Below are 18,312 nucleotides of genomic sequence, written 5' to 3' on the forward strand. Positions count from 1 at the left end.
TCTTTCTGTCATTTTTCTTACCTGAGTTATCAAATTTATTGCACCTGTCTGCAAAAGTCAGAAGTAACGGGAGCCGTGAAACAAAATAGCAGTAATTTTACAACGAAGTCATATAAATAATAAATAATGGTTGTTTGGAACTACCCTTGCATAGGGGTTACAACAACTAGAAGTGATTTTTTTTTTTAAAAAATGGTCATGCAACAAGTGCTGGACCATTTGGTATGAATTGACCCAGAACAATGCGGCTTGGTCTAGCCTATGTGAGGCGTTGTGGATAAGAAGGGCGAAATCAACATGTGCTAAAAAAAAAGAAATTGTTCATGAAATCTGCAGCGAGGAATAGTGTATCATGAAAATATTTACGTCAAAACTTTGGAAATCACGCAGAAAAACTTTCCGACCTACAGCCATGACTAGGGCTCGGAAACTGAGGAAAAATCCTTTTTTTTCCTAGTGTCCGACGACGAGGTCCAACATAATATATGTTTATTTTGGGTCATTGTAGGCCAGAAAAAGGTGGGTTTTATTTGTCCTTTTTTGCCTTTTTCGGCGTTTTTTGGTTTATTGTTCATTTTTTAGCCTTTTTTGGTCTTAACGGCTTTTTTTTTTTTGCAACTTCACCTTCTTTCGACTACGTTTTTACTGCCCATTCTCAATTCGAATCATCATCAGTTCATCACCTCTTAAACATCCTTTCTGTAGTAAAGAAATAAAAAAGAGAGAAATAAATATATTTGAACCGATCCCTGAAACGAGAGAAAAACATTTTTGGACGACTGAAGCAGGTACGGTACAAGATCGTTTAACCGTAACTTGTCTGGAAGGTCGCCCTGTAAGTGACAACTTTATCTTGTTTTGAAGTTTTCAGCCAACACACGCCTGCAAAGATCTCAAGCTGCCGCGCAGAGGAAGGGATTGGGAGGTTAAAACTGAAGTTATTAATTAATTTGGATCACATTTATACGTCTTTTTTCAGTTTTTAGGTCCTTTTTTTGATATTTCTAGGTCTTTTTATAGGTCTTTCTTTTTGGCAATTTTGACCTTTGTGTCGAGTTCACCCTGTACATCACAACTTGAATCGCATTTTCCCCAAATGTACGTTTGTTGAGTTCGCCTTTCCTATCCGCAAGAACTCATATTTTTCGCTCAGTTCTGCAATTCAAAGTTATTATTTTGCATACTTCTATCCATATATTGCGAATGTCCCAAAGAACACAACTTCAATTTGTATGCAAAGGAGAAAAAAAATTAACCACTCACAGAATTCGAATCGTAAATACGTCACTGACAGGTTTAGTTGAAGAGAGGGCTGAATTTTACGAGGGAAAAAAAAGTCAAATGACGTAAAAAAAAAAAGGTTCACCAAACCCAGAGCCCCCCGTTATGCACAAAACCGCATGTGCAAGCCTCAACATAAACTGTGGACTGACCGGATATTTGAGAAGCAAACATGAGGCCGTAGGAAGTGGGGAGGAGTGTGTCTTTCGTCACTCCACCTTCTTTTTCTCTAGCGGCTCTTCTGGCGAATGTTTCGCGAAATCTGTTCTGATAGTTTGCTCTTTGTGTTCCTTGTAAAAGGAGTGGCGTATCTTGGCTGGATACAGCTGAGTGAATGGGAGACACGTAAGTGAGTTGGATTTCGAACAGTTTATTTTGTATATCTTTACTTATTGTTAGCGGATTTTAAGGTGCAAAATTACTGTCCGGAAAGGTTTAGAAAATGTTTTCAAAAAAGTGCAAAAAATGGTGCTGATAAAATGCCTATATTCAATGCTCTCTTTCTCTGCGCCTTCTGTATATAACGAGCGCGGACCGCGTAGAGAACTATAGTTCTGCCGAATAGGTTCTGTTGAAATTTGTGTCTTCCCTCGCGGGTTTTGCGGGTTGCAATGATTATAGTATTATAGCATTTTATAGCTCTCGTTGTGCTCTACAAAATGAGACTATAGGATTTTATGTAGCTGCTCAGGAAGAGTGAAAATCACTTCTTTTTTCTGTCCATCTTTTTTTAACAAAACATGAAACAAAAGGCAGGGAAAAGGTGCTGAAACATTAAAGAGGGGGTAAAAAGGGAATAAATGTGCTAATCTCACGAAAAGATGCAACAAAGTGTGTTCATTTTACTTAGTCCTAAAATACATATCTAAAACTATCGGTATGTAAACAGCCATATTTTGGGAAAGGTGTTACACCTTAAAATCCGTTCTACTTATTATTATTATTAATTTTTGCCTGTATTGTGTATACATCATCAAGTATCAAAAGGGTGCTGTTCAACAACGGTTTCAGTTGTGAGCACTGCAGAAGAGAATGTTATTCAACAACGGTTTGTACGCCGCCAGGGGTCCTGGATTTGAATCCCGAACTGGGAATGGGTGTTTGTGACGTTTTGTGACTGTTCAATAATTTCATTCAGAGCTCATTCTTTCACATTCGCGATTAGCCAAAAGTGACAGAAATACGAAGTAAATAAAACCAAATCAATCAACAACGGTTTGTGTTGACAGTACTGCGAAAGAAAATGTTATTCACCAATGATTTCTGTAATAAGCACTGCAGAAAAATTTGTTATTCGTAGCTAATGTTCAGAATGTAATTCCCCATACGAGACGGCCTTATAAATATCGAGATGAAAACGGGACCAGTGGCGGTTCCTAAATGATATTTAAGGGGCGAGAATTTCAGAGAACCTAAATTCTAAACAGAGTGACTCGAAGGTGGGGTTGCCAGGTATTAGCATGTAGTGTAGTGTAGGGAGTCACGTTAATGTTGGATGTTTGCATACGCTCACGATAAAATTTAGTTTTCCGATTCTGCGTAAAGTATTATTGAGAAAAAATGTTGTTCTTAATGTATGCTATGGAAGTTAGTGCGCTCACACGCTCAATATGCTGCTAATACGGGGTGTCTACAAAGTCACGGAGGTTTACAAGTAAATAAGTTTACATATTACATAATATTCGTATACATAACCATAAATATGAACATATACAAACACATAAAAGCAATTACTATATACACAAGTAATTAAATTATATAATGCCTAATTTCAGTTGTATGATACATACGAAAATTATATTCAGCATTAATAAAAATAATTTAAAATATAAAAGTATAAAAGCATAAATTTTTAGACAAAAACTAATTAAAAATAAATTGTTTAATAGCAAATAGCAAATACATAATTTTTATAAGACATAATAAAATCGTTGTGACCAGAAATTTGGTGAAGGGCCTTAAAGGACAGTATGAGTGTCTTCACTGAGCGTATACTGCAGCAAATAACGCCGTAGATACGAGGTCCAGGTTCCATTCCGTTTGAAACACTTCACAAAGTGATTGGGAACCTACTTTAAACTGTAGGCCCTTTCCCGATGGGTCTATCGGAGCATAATCCGAACTTCATTTGAAGGTTCCTGGACCGAATTTAAATTTATCTGGTAAAAAGGTTCATGGACCGAATTGAAATACTTTACGGATAAAAAGTTTCTTTGCGGTCCAGAACCCATTTACGCTTGCTGATTTTCTCTTCCAGACGGGAATTGAATTTACTTACAATTCCTAGAAATTAACAACCCTGGGGGTATTAAGGATCCAGAAATCCACACATTCTAATGGGTTCTATTTGGTTCCGTAACAGGGTGTGAACAATTTTTCTCGCACAATTTAAATTAGATCGGAGTTGCATTTTGTTTCATTGAAAAATAGGTTCCTGGATCGTATTTAAATTGAGCCGGAAAAAAGGTAAACCAAAAGGCAAAGAAAGCGAAAATTGGACTTCCAGAAAAGAAATGTTATTTCGCTCTACAAAATTTGGTGATGCGCCAATAATTAATTCACGCTGCCCTCTACCTATTGGAATTAGCAAATCTATTATTTTAATTCCTGTTTGTGTACATGATCTCAAGAACAGAATAACAATTTATCATTTACATTACAATTTAACCTTATTTAAAACATCTACTGTATTTAAATTGATCTGGTAAAAAGGTTCCTGGACCTAATTGAAATACTTTACAGATAAAAAGGATCTTTACGGTCCAGAACCAATTTACGCTTACTGATTTTCACTCCTGGACCGGAATTGAATTTATTCACAATTCCTGGAGCTTTAACAACCCTGCTTTTTATCTAATCGCAACGATAAGAATAACTGATGACGTAATGAAATAGATGAAGCGGAACTCCCAAAGGACACCCATTCCCTGTTCAGGATTCGAACGCAGGACCCCTGGCATGTTGTGCTAACAATGTCAAGAGTGTAGTATTTATTTATTTATTTCGTCTTATTTTATACGGCGAAGTTAAGGCTGTGGAGCCTTTTCTTCCACTTGACCATGTTTACAAAAAAATTGAATATGTAATAATTAAAATATTGAAAAAAAGAAAGAAAAAATATAAAAATTACAGAGAAATAAAAAAAATACAAAGAAAAATTACATATAAGAAAGAAAGGTAATATAACCTATAGATACGGACACACACACTCACACTCACACATACATATCTTTGCCCTTACACACGTATGTACAAGCAAATACATAATACTACACTTACTTAAGGACAGTCTGTATGTATTGTATGTAAACATATAAAAACATACAAAAAATATGTTTATAATGCACAACTGGAATTGATAATCGTTTAAGCAAAGAATATTGAAAGTTGAATTTGAAAAGTATTTTTCTTCCATACATGTTTCAAGCATGTATGAGTGTGCGTCTGAGTTTATTATTCCAAAGCGTTACCAATGTCATGTTTACATCTCATTGTAGACATAACACAGAGAGGTTGTGAATGCGCATGCGCTCAGGAACAAAAAGCATTGGGGTCCCTCTCTCTAAATTACAGACAAACTGTTAAATATTAAATGTATTGATTCTTGAGGCTTTAAAATCGGTTATTGTCATTTCTACGGTAGATGGATGGCAGCGGTAACTGACGGTCCTAACCCGTTAGTTTCCAAGCCAATTTTTTAAAGTGCAGAAGCACAATAGGAGTGATAAATGATCACGATAACCAAGAACGTATTTAGAAGGGGGTACAGGGGATACGAAGCCCCAAGAAAGTCTTGACAAGTACACAATTAAATAAACAAAATACTTGCTTACTGTTGTATAATATGTAGTTGATTTATTTTCACTGAACTTACATGAAGGTAGGGGTTAGATTGTGGCTACAAAGCTTTGTGTTGACAGCGCCCGAAAATGTATTCGTTCTTCTACTAATATAATATGCATATATATAATGATTAGGGACTTTACTTTCCATCAGGTTGACTTTGCGACCTTGTTGGTTTTCAATAAACAATCCATTTAAACTTTTTTGGCACTACTTTCATTTTGTAACACAGCAATTTTTTTATGAAAATTAGTGATCTTAACTGGACATAAGGCAGATATGGAATGCATATTGTTGAATCTATTATTTATAATCTCTTTACGATTTCATTGTTAATAATAATTATCCAATTTTAATAGTAAAGGAAGGAGGTCTAAATATGGGCGACGTTTTAAATATGAGTTTTGGAGTTATCGCCGCTCCCGGGTACTGCAACTTGGCAGAGGCTAAGGGAACAGGTTATCTGTCAAGGACAAAGGTTGCGGCGCCAATTCGCAAGAGAAAGTGGTGGTTAGTTTCGGCCTTGGACTCGGTTATAGAATTGCGACTTCCGAAAACTTTTTGCACGTATGTTTTAACTGAGCGTTTTCTGAATTCTCAGCTGCTTTGTATAGGTTATTATATTAGCGGTACATAAAACAAATGTGGGCTTTTATAATGCCATGATTTGTTTGTGAAATATGTACCACAGAGAGTGAAAATAAATTGAAGAAGAAAAATAGCGTGATGGTCTAAATATGGGCTATGACATGAGGTCTAATGTTGAGATCGAATTTCCACCAAATATTTGGATGTTTTTCTTAATTTCGATTTTTCCCATTCCGTGTGATTTTCAAAACAACAGGTTATTAATAAATATGAATTTTATAATGTTTTAGCGATAAATTACTGTCTTTTTTAAAATTGCAATTGCTTTTTGTGATATTGCCACTAGTAGCCCACATTTAGACCACAATTTTGAAATACTTCATTTTACCATTTTTTGGAAATTGCTTTTTTTTTAAAAAAAATGGAAACCTTCTATACTTTAGCATGCTATTACATTTAAGCATATATTTCATAGATATGCATTTTAAAGGCAGGTGCTTGATATTTTAATTTCTTTCCTCCGAAAATTTCAAAATATAAAGGGAGCCCATATTTAGACCTTTTCCTCTATTAATAATCATATTAATCTCGTTAACTTATAATCTTTATTATTATTAACAAACACTGTACTTAAGGACTAACAAAATAAATGTATTTGCACTACATAATATGCTCTCATAACAAAATGATAGCTTACCATTTCATAAGAACAACTGCTTACAAGGTTCCAAAATATAGAACAAAACTCAATATCCTTATTTCAGTAAATAGTATTTAACAATGGTGGTGAACTGATAAAACTTATCATAGATAATTTAAAGGATGATGCATTATGAATTGTAGAAATTGGATTTGGTAGTGCCTTTGATGTGCTCGGTGTGCCGACGAAACGTACCACTCAGATAAACAGCTTCCTGTGAAGGACCCACTAACAACTTCAAAATATTTACTCCTCGACAAAACGTACCACTTCAAGGAAAACGCTTGAACTTGCCCTTGACATGTCAGAGATTACAACACGTTGCGCTATCCAGCATCCAGCTAGGTTATTCGTTTTACTTCATTAGTCATTACGACTTTGATCTATCAGGTGGAATACTCAGTTGGGAGCATGAACATGGAAATAGAGTTAAGTGTTACTAATAAGGGCGGGTTTGTATGCTCATTTCGACGGACACGCTTACAGGGAGAAAAGAGTTATGTTAGAGGTTCATCCTCCCAAATTGGCAGCCATATCTGCGATTCGCCAAGTGTTTCCTTGGACAGAAATCAGTGGTGCTTCTTCCATTTCAAGAAATGCCTTTGGCGTAAAGTTCAAGATATAGGACTTTCGGTCGAGTATCGAGAGAATGAGGAAATCTGTTTGCATATACGCATGTGTGCCGGTCCAAAGCCTGGATAAAATGTGATGGAAATCAGCAAGACTAAATAGAGAGAATCGTAATTTCGGTAAAGGATTTTTTATGCCGCCCCATCAAGTGGTACGTTTTGTCGCATCGCAAATATTTTAAGACTCATTAGAAGTCCCTTCCGAGGTAGCTGTCCAGGTGCTAGGTACGTTTTGTCGCGTATTCGGTGTGGTCAGCATGAAGTAACAATATACAATTATTGCAATTAGAGATATAGTAGTAGATGTTGTTGAAAACAATAACTTAAGATGTAAATATGTTGCTCTCACTATATTATTCTACAGAGTGGCGCACGAAAAACCGGCCCGGGTCAGCAGCATATCTAAAATTTTATCCGAGCAATTTTGTACATTTATACTTGACGTAGTGCTATACAAGGATTTATACTGTGCTCAGCACTTTAAATAAATTACAGGGTGTCCCGTAAATCTGGACCCATAGGAATTTTCAACATAATGGCGCCCCTCCGCATTATATGCTGCCAGTACGACATTACCCTATCACACAATTCCCTGAACATTGGATTGGACTCCTAGAATGAATGAAGTGACCTCCTAAGAGCCCAAATCACACTCCGCTAGCTGTAAGGCCATCGGAAAGCCATGGTGTTCGAGGTTAAACATTCTCCTTCTTAAAGAATGCACTTTGCAGGCGTGTCAGCAAATTTCTGCGACTCTGATCCATAAAGTGTTGTAGGAGGAAGATTTTGTCCTTTACTGTATGAGATGTAATGGCGCACACTTTGAACAGACTCTGCAATTCTGTCTGTTTTTCACTTGGGACACCCTGTATTATTGTTATGATTATGACTAGGAAGTTGACGAAAAATCATATTATTTTCTGAGCTTTAAGAACAATGCTAAACCTGACAGTGGTCCATTTGCCTTCTATTAGAACCAGATAATATTGTTTCTATTTTTCATTTTTGCGGTTTATCTTGCCTTTAAGTCATTTTTCAGTATTTTGGGTAGTTTTCGTTCCATTTTTATCATTTTTTTAGGTTTCTTTATACTCTTCCCCTGTTGTTTTGTGAATTTGGAATGCATTTCCTAGCATAACCTGCATATTTACATTTTCTTACTACAGCATTAGTTAAATGAAAATATGATCAATTTAAAAGAACAATATATTTTTTTAAATTTAAATCTTCAGCAATGGATTAAATAATTGTGCTAAATTTATTTCTCCTCCGGAAAACTTAATATACGAGTACTTGCGATGGAGCCTACTTTGAAGTTCGCTTTCTGACCACCATTATGGCTGTAATTTGAAGCTTTATAGTAAAATTAGTTACCAAGTCGAATCTTTCCGGCCCTGTCCTCGCATAAAGCGACTTCGGGGCTCACCCATCCTCAAATCATGGGGGCTACCCTAGGAGTAAAGGCGGCCAGAGCGTGGTGCTGATCACATCACCTCCAAACTAACCTACATCGAGAATGTGTGCGGTCCTACCCCCACACCCCCCAAATGCGCCATGTTCCCCGGGAACTTTATTTTTTTTACTTACATAAAAACAATTAATCAACCGGATACTCCTAGAAGGACAAGCACTAGAAACTATATGAACAATCATACCAGCAATCACCCTATGAACACTGTTAGTTACCGTAAAAGTTATAATATTCTACCGTTAAAAAATTAACAGTTTGTCTGTTAATTTATAAAAACAGTGAACACCGTTATTTTTTCTAATTTGAATATTTTATCATGCATGAAGATCAATAATGATTATAAATTACAGTTGCTTATACCATAAATATATTGCTTAAAACTGAAACATTCAAATTACTAAAACATTAAAATTCTGACCAAGGAAAACTTTTATGATATAAAAAATATACATAAAAACGTAACAAGAAGACCCTGTTAGAGGGTGAAAACGTCACGTTTTTATGTATATTTTTATAACCTACTATAAAAGTTAGCCTAGGTCTGCATTTTAATGTTTTATTAACATGAAAACAAGGCTTTAAAGTTTTACCATTCATATTACATTAATTATGGCAACTATGTAATGGCCATTATTGCATGAAAAGCTGTCACGATCATTTTTAACGGTAGTTGGATGGCAGCAAATATTGACGGTCTTAGACAGTCATTTTCTCAATTAACTTGTTACAGTGTACAATTAGGAGCACTATGTTTTTGGATGCTGACCGCTTAGTGTATAGTGCAAGGGCACTCAAAGGAGGTCAATGACTCATACAGAAAAAAATGGTTGTGTATTTTATGTAACCTTGATGTATAAATAAAGAAAACTACATTTGCACTTAATTGCCAGCCCTTTTCGCTTCATAGTTTCAACCACTAAGCAACGAGTTTTATCGAATTAATCAACGACTCTCTTGTGATTTATAAAAACATCAAGCTTTCATTTTAAGAGAATTATCTAGGTCGTTCTTCAAAATTTTTAGGTCTTATTTTAAGAATTTTAAAAGATATTCAATACGTTATTTTTTTTTTAGATTTTTAAGACCATTAACTTCCGACCCTTAGTTATTGTTAGCAGGGTTGTTAAAGGTCGATGAACCCTTAAATTCTAATGGGTTCTATTGGGTTCCGCTGGAGGACCGGAACCTTTTTCCTCGCACAATTTAAATCCGGTCCAAGTTTGGTATTGTTTCATTGAAGAAAGTTCCTGGACCGAATTTAAATTGATCCAGAAAAAATGTTCCTGGACCGTATTTAAATTGATCCAGAAAAAATGTTCCTGGACCGTATTAAAATTGATCCAGAAAAAATGTTCCTGGACCGTATTTAAATTGATCCAGAAAAAAATGTTCCTGGACGGTATTAAAATTGATCCAGAAAAAAATGTTCCTAGACTGTATTTAAATTGATCCAGAAAAAATGTTCCTGGACCGTATTTAAATTGATCCAGAAAAAATGTTCCTGGACCGTATTTAAATTGATCCAGAAAAAAATGTTCCTGGACCGTATTTAAATTGATCCAGAAAAAAATGTTCCTGGACCGTATTAAAATTGATCCAGAAAAAAATGTTCCTGGACCGTATTTAAATTGATCCAGAAAAAAATGTTCCTGGACCGTATTTAAATTGATCCAGAAAAAAATGTTCCTGGACCGTATTTAAATTGATCCGGAAAAAATGTTCCTGGACCGTATTTAAATTGATCCAGAAAAAAATGTTCCTGGACCGTATTTAAATTGATCCAGAAAAAAATGTTCCTGGACCGTATTAAAATTGATCCAGAAAAAATGTTCCTGGACTGTATTTAAATTGATCCAGAAAAAATGTTCCTGGACCGTATTTAAATTGATCCAGAAAAAAATGTTCCTGGACCGTATTTAAATTGATCCAGAAAAAAATGTTCCTGGACCGTATTTAAATTGATTCGGAGAAAAGGTTCCTGGACCGTATTTAAATTGATCCAGAAAAAAATGTTCCTGGACTGTATTTAAATTGATCCAGAAAAAATGTTCCTGGACCGTATTTAAATTGATCCAGAAAAAAATGTTCCTGGACTGTATTTAAATTGATCCAGAAAAAAATGTTCCTAGACCGTATTTAAATTGATCCAGAAAAAAATGTTCCTGGACCGTATTTAAATTGATCCGGAAAAAGGTTCCTGGACCGTATTTAAATTGATCCGGAAAAAATGTTCCTGGACCGTATTTAAATTCAGCCGGTACAAAGGTTCCAGGACCAAATTGAAATACTTTACAGATAAAAAGGTTCTTTACGGTCCAGAACCCATTTACGCTTACTGATTTTCTCTCCTGGACCGGAATTGAATTTATTTAAAATTCCTTGACCTTTGACAACCCTGATTGTTACATGTGAAGCACTTGGTTCTCACTCCTCCAGAAACATAGTTCTAGATATGTGCCTGACAATAACTGCAAATTCTCGACCTTACCCTGGTGTTATTTTCGTCTCGATCTATAAACGACGTTCATGCAGGTCGAAAGTACCACGAAGTCACCTTTCAATTAACTGTTTGTTTCTTTCCAGGAGCATGACCCTCCACAGCCTGCCTGTGCGATTACTCTTCCTCTTGTGCACCTCGGTTCTCGGCGAAGTGTTTGTCATTCGGGAGAGGTATTCTTGGAACCAAGCCTTCGGGGAGTGTCGGAGGGACGAGGCGTTCATGTCTGGACGAGATGTGAGTAACGCAGGATTCAGTGTGTGTGGATTGACATTAGGGGTGGATGAGTTCAAAGAACTGGGAGCAAGATTTCTGTTCTGTCATGTTTGTTAGCTGGACGTACATCAGAAATGGAAAAGAGAAAACAGTTTCCATTATAAATTTACTTATATTCAAGGAGATTTTGTTTAAATCAGGTGATTTTTAAAACAAATCACTGATTTCAATAACTTTAAACAAAAATTTACATAATAATAAACATAAGGTTTGGTTAGGTTAGGTTTTGGTAAAAGTACATCTCGTAATCTCGTAATGATTGAATGGTGTTTATTAGGCTCTAAGAAAGGAAACAAAATACAGGTGAAGCTCGCACGAAATGTAATGTGTAAATTATAAACACACTTATATTTCTCTAGATTTAAAATTCAATAATTTTTATAGGCAAAGATAGCAATACAATTGTGTGGAATGATATACAAAATACTAATCATGTTAAACCGCAAATAGTGTCATTATTAGAGCCCGGAAGTTCAGGCATTTATTTTCGTTAAAATAGGCAGTCAAAAAGGCATTTATAATGTGGTAAATAGGCACTAAAAATAAAAAAAGGCAAAATAAACCGAAAAAAGGCACATTTAGAAGTCGCTTACTTTTATCTATAATTTCTGGCAAAATGTTAAAATCTAAATTGGGGAGAGCATTTCAATTTTATCCGTCTTGATTGCACATAACTACAAGGTGCTTTTTAAGGTCTCAACATTCATTGATAGTCGTCTGTCAGAGAGAATGTTTTTCATAATAGAAAATGATCTTTCTACTTCGACAGAAGTCATTGGAGCATACATAAAACAAGCTAATGTAGCTGGACTCATTTTGGTAACAGCATTTTCACCTTTTAGAATATCACAATTTTTTTTTCAATTGTTTCAAGTCCTTATTTGCACTCACTACCCGTTAGCACTTTTCCGCAACAGCTGACCCCTTTTCTCCTGGCACTTCCATCATCTGCTACATAGATTCCTCGAAGATTTTCATGGATGCTATAATTGTAATTGTCTCTGGCAATGCACCATAATGTGCAAAAGTAAACTTGAATAGCACAGGAGTTTTTTCACTTCACGAATTGAAGCCGCTTCATTTTCTGGAAGAGCATCGATCACCTCACTGATTTTTTTAAGGTTGTTAGCATAATATATAGCTGCTGATATCCAGGTTCCCCATCTGGTCAAGACTGGTTGCGGAGGTAAACTAAGCTCAGATGCAACTTCCTTAAATTTTCGGGTTCGAGAGGGAGATTTCAGAAATATTTTCTTTGTGTTCGAACACAACCTGTCCACTTCAGCAGTCAATCATGCACAAGAAATGTTAACTGAAAGGCAATATCCTGACTCAGCATAAAATACTTTTTTCTCACACTTTTCTCCTTCAGCAATGTTGAAACATGCGTGAGTTCAATATTACTTAAATAAGGCGAAAATTATTCACATAATAAACGGAAGAAAAATAAATGCCAACAACGTTTCTTGGGAGAAAAATAATTTATATACACATTTTTTTAAAAAAAAATGTCAAATTTCATTGAAAAAGGCAAAAAAGGCATTATAATTAAAAATAGGCAGTGGGGTCCCAAATAGGCAAAATGAAAAGGCTTCCAAAACATTCGAAACAACATAAGAAACGTATATCTGGAAAAATTTTATCAATATATGCAGTAGATAAAAAGAGGCATTTTGCCAAACTTCCGGGCTCTAGTCATTATCATTAAGCTAAATCGCCAAAAATCAAGTACTGAGACTAAAAATATTTTAAGTTACATACAATTAATACATAATACTTCCAGAAAGTTTTATTTTCAAGGGAAGAAAAGTTACTGAAATTACTGTAGTTTCATTAATACACTCAACAATGTTTTTCATGGTAGGTTCATATATACCCTGTACCGGCTATCTGTTGAGTAAGGCTGCACATTGCGGCAGATAATGGGGTAAAATCGAGTGGACAGAGCGAAGCAGTACACGCTGCTGCCAAGGCTGGTAACTGCAGTCGCTTCCCCCTCCACGTAATCCCATTCCCTACATTGGTGGAGCCGTCTCGCGCCACTACTTGTTTTCGTTCACATGCTCCAGAGATAAGCGCGACAGAGTATACCTACGTATATATCAGAAATAGAAAAATGTATATTTACATATACTTCTTTTTTGCTTTAATCAAACTGTCAAAATATTTTACAGTGCTGTTTACCAGAAAAGTCCGCAATATCGGAGGCCAACGTGGTTCTGGCGCTTGGACCCGCAGCCAGTAAAATGGCTTGTGTTCTGTCGTCCATATGTGTTTGTGATTATCACGTCATGCATCTCATCTTCCCTATTAGCTAAAAGTGGCAGAAAAGAGAAGTAAAATAAACTAAATCAAATGAAAATCGAATCACATGACCATTATAAGTCTTCGCCATATGCACATGTTATTCCACCGTGCTACATAACTACAGTAGTCATGGCATACAGCTAACGTCATATCGAAACCGTGTTGCAACAAGACAACCACAACCGGGAAACATCTGGTAGCTCTTACTGGAAAACCCTATAGGTTTGAATTAACACATCACGAGCCCAGGGGAAGAACCCGATAAGTCACATTTTCCTGTTCGTACAATATAACAAATATAATAATCTAACTCTCTAGCCTTCTTAAACCCGAAAGTTTATGGCTGCAGCAACACAAGCCTTCCATCTGTCCCTATCTTGGGCAAGATCAATCCAATCTTTTCCATCCGTAACGATTTCCTTTAGGTTCATCTTAAAGTTATCCGTCTGGGCCGTCCTACAGGCCTCTTACCATCAGGTTTTCCCAACAAGAATCCTGTAAACTCTTCTTTCCTCTATCATTCGTGTCACATGGCCTGCCCACCTAAGTCTTCTTGATTTCATTATTCTAATATTATCTGGGCACCAGTTTCCCCCCTTATACACCATTTACAAACTTTCACATTTCTCAGGACTTATCGAGTTATTGTTATTGGTTTGCTTTTATTTTACTTCGCTTTTTTGTGCATTTTAAGCTAATTTGCGAAGATGGGGATGAGTGATGATATGATGACATTGATGAATGGAAACTCACAAACATCCATGCCCAAGCCGGGATTCGAACCCGTGACCCCTGGCGTCATATATTATCGACTTTTTGGTGTATACACCTTACGAAACTACACTGATTGAGCTGATTAATTCCATCAATAAAACTGGACTCCTCAGGTTTCTCCCCTGTACTCTTCATATATGTAAATGTATTAGGAAGTTATTTATTTACAAATGTTTCGGTTTTCCTCCAGTGCAATTCAACGAATTTGTCCTAATTGGTGTTTTATAAAATGATAGGCTAATCGGAACTGGACCTACAGTTTAAAGTGAAATCCGAATCACTCTGCAATGTGCCTCTACCGGATATCGAACCCGGAATCCATTGGTTACAATACGATGACGTTACGACGACGTCAAGTCCTCTTTCTTGATTTACATTGAACAGTGGCGGCGATTGGCTTCCAAAACCAGGGGGGAAGGTGCCAAAACTGGATAATGTATAGCATAGTAACAAAAAGTGGGGGGCAACAGGTACCCACGCCCCCTTAATCGCCGCCACTGACAAGTAAATAATTTATCTTTCTACTCTGTAAAAAGTAAAGTAAAAGAAACAACATCAAGTGTTCCCCTGTGCTTTGCACCACGTCATGAAGTTAAGACCCCACACTATCTTCATCACGGCCGAAGGTGGGGGTGATGTGATCAGCATCACGCTCCTGGCCGCCTTTGCCTCCCAGAGTTTCCTCAAGGTACGCACTTTATAAGACGCTGGATGGGCGCCGGAGCGTCTTGAACAGGTGGGAAAAAAATCCCGGTTCTCCCCCGACGAGGATCCAACTCGGGTCTCTCGCATGGTGGTCAGACACCATACCGCAGCTTCCCGCTGTGTTCAATATTCAATTTCACAACTGAAGTTTGTAATTCCTAGAAAAAGTGGCCTGCATATTTGACAATGTGGACAATGAAAAATTGCAGCGGAAATAGTAAAATGATCATGTGTAAATATTACCGTAATCAGTTGTAAAAAGGATACGTATGACGTAAGGAATTGTAGTTGTATAATGTTGATTGTAAACAACTTAATATTTAACTATCCTCCGCTCCTTCCTAGTTTCACCTAACACTAGAAAACAACCACTGATTATGTGTTTCTCATAGGTAATGAAAACAATAGACGGCCAAGAGATTTCCGCCGGATCCTATTGGTTAGCCCTAAGACGTACTCCGATTGGTCGTATTCAGTGGATTGAAGAAATATCAGGTAATATTCCATATTTGACATTTCTCTGTTACTGTGATAATTTTTAAACTTTTCTTCTTTCCAGAATGCAGTAATTGATGTTTCATGTCAACAATGGCAAATACAAATATTCAAGAAACGCTCAGGTCACGCTCCGCTCACGGTCCGGTCAAATATTGTCGAATTATTCTTAAATAGAAGCATTCACACCTAGCAGTCGGGTCAAGGTTCGCTCCGATCACCTGCATCGTGAGCGGAGCGGAGCTTGACCGGGCCGAAACTTGATCGCTGATGTGAACGTGCAAAACGCTCAACCTACGATCCAGTAGCAGTCTTCAGCCTGCTTGCAAAATACACGAAGCTCAGTTTGGTGCTTAGAAGATGTGCGAACAGATGTCAAAGACTATTGGAACACCGAGAAAGATACGGACAGATAAAATTCATTGATGGGACAACGAGCAAGAAATACCGAAATATTTTCTTCTCAATTCTGTTTGTAAAGTAGCGGTCAAAATATTCGATTTCATTAACCTCCACCCCCCCCCCCCCAAACAATTTGACTGAAACAAAAAAATTATAAATACAGTCAATGAAAAAAAATTTCAATGTAGTACTAGTTGTTGCAACCTTTTCCCAAGCTGTCGCATCAATTAAAATCCTCAAAACGTTAAACTATTGAGGGTCGGACAACCATATTATCGTTTTTTATGTATGCAAAGGGGGGTAATCCCTCTTCCATGGGGAAAATAGTAATTCTTTATATCTAGCTCCGAATCGAGATTATTTGAACTTATTCTTCGTTTACGGAAAAGGATACAAAATTATTTCTTATTTTTGTTTAAGTCGAGGAAGTATAACAATTGGGTCCTTGAAACTGAAGTATAGTTGTCACGTGTTGTCGTCAACTTTCAAATAAAACAAATAATCAACAATGTCGATATAAAAATTTTCATGCATACATTTTCATATACCGGATCCACTTTCATCAATAATACTTTCTACATCTCTCCACTGAGTTTTTATTTTTTCAAAATGTTGTCAACCTCCGTGGCAGAATGCTTAGCACAGCTAGCTACGTCGCCATGGGTTTCGGGTTCGAATTAGGGCCTGGGCATAGGTGTTCTTTGTGAGTGTGCCATCATCATTATCGATCCTCATAGCCAAAGTGGCAGAAAAGCGAAGTAAGAATAAACAAATTAATCATTTTTTTTAAAAAAAAAATGTTAGGAATTGTCTAAAATTTCGTTCTACTTTACAGATTTGCTCCACGATCCGAAGCAGGGCACCATGCAACTCTACAATCTGACCTTACGAAACCCTCACTGGGATCCACAGAAGGATTGCACCGTGGTTCGGCTACCGGAAGGTGTTGTGGAACCAGAGAGCTGCCTCAGCGAACACAGGGCCATCTGCCGATCGTCAACTAGGAATGCCCTCGCACCTAGTACGTAAGCATTCTTTTCTACCATGCAGAATAACAGTTTACAAAATCAACACATTGCAATGAGTAGCTAATGAAACATCACAAGAGGGGAGTGCACAATAACAATTGAATCATGGAATTTCTTAATGTTATTTTCACAAACTGAGCTCGCAGGGTGAAACTATATTAATACTTTCTTTCTCTCGAAAAATCTCACGAACAGTCCAAATTTACCTGACTATTACAGTGTATAACGATAAAAAGGAACATTATATTTTCTTTTTTCCCGGTCTTAAGGCACAATGTAACAGTAAAAGTTGGTTTTGCTAGAAGCTACAATTCGAATGAGAGCAACTGATTTCCAAGTTTTATTCTAAGGTCTAAATCACCATCCCTGAGACCTTCTGTAAACAAACGGTCTCACCGATTCGATGTATCACTCCGCGTCAGCTGATTCATGACCGCAATCATCTGCTGTTACACTCATGGTTCGCCGCACCTATTCATTTTATATAAGAGCCTCTGAATGTGTTCGAATTGCCAGGGGTCCCATTCAGCCCTTGATAAAAATTGCCCAATGTGGCACAAAGAGCGTCAAATCCAGGAACGTATGGCTCTAAATAATTTATCATACCGTGAAGCTAAACAAATGATAGAAGGGACTTATATTCCACAACCTAGCATAGAGGAAATTTTGAAGCCCACAATTAATTTTAAAGAGTTTCCACCTATTCAACAATATTCCAGATCACCACCCACTGACTTAAAAAATAAAAGCTCACAAGAACAATCATCTACTAACACAAAAACCATTACAACTGTGGAGCCCATTTTCAATAATATAGGAAGACAACAATTTTCTTTGGAACACGACACAGTGGACCCAAAAGTAATTCCACATCCAGACATAGTTGAGATACCTAATATTGCACACACAAAAAACAATGAACCTACAAAGCACAAAAGAAAATATCATAACAAGGCGAGACATATGGTTCCCAATAATCCAGATCACATAACATCAAAAGCAGAAAGCTCCTCAACGGAGTCTGATATTACTCCTTCCTCATCTATAGGGAAAAATATCTTCCCTTCTGCTAATTCTACGAACAATCGACATTCTGAATGGTCGACAAAAATCATTGATCAACTATCGGTAATATTCACGAAGTTTACACCTCACTTCTCAAAACAATACCACTCCTATGGTCAACTCTAGTTGAACTCAAAGATTTACATCAACAAAAACAGCTTTTACAACATATCAATGAACTATCCATAAATCTATTAAATGTGTTACAAAACCTTACTTTCAAACAGAACAAGTAGGATACACATAACAGA

At 36.7% G+C, this 18,312-nt stretch overlaps 1 protein-coding gene across 1 annotated transcript; it reads left to right on the forward strand.

The window, feature by feature from the left end:
• The first annotated feature begins 1,569 nt into the window (after window positions 1-1,569).
• On the forward strand, window positions 1,570-16,997 carry LOC146002172 (uncharacterized). The gene is made up of 4 exons (XM_083139889.1): window positions 1,570-1,626; window positions 11,096-11,246; window positions 15,464-15,566; window positions 16,804-16,997. The coding sequence occupies exons 1-4, from the start codon at window positions 1,616-1,618 to the stop codon at window positions 16,995-16,997; spliced, it is 459 nt and encodes a 152-aa protein (XP_082996015.1). The 5' UTR covers window positions 1,570-1,615.
• Window positions 16,998-18,312: the final 1,315 nt, after the last annotated feature.

The sequence above is a fragment of the Lepisma saccharinum genome, chromosome 18, assembly GCF_977018435.1.
Source record: "Lepisma saccharinum chromosome 18, izLepSacc3.1, whole genome shotgun sequence".
Taxonomy (NCBI): Eukaryota; Metazoa; Arthropoda; class Insecta; order Zygentoma; family Lepismatidae; genus Lepisma; species Lepisma saccharinum.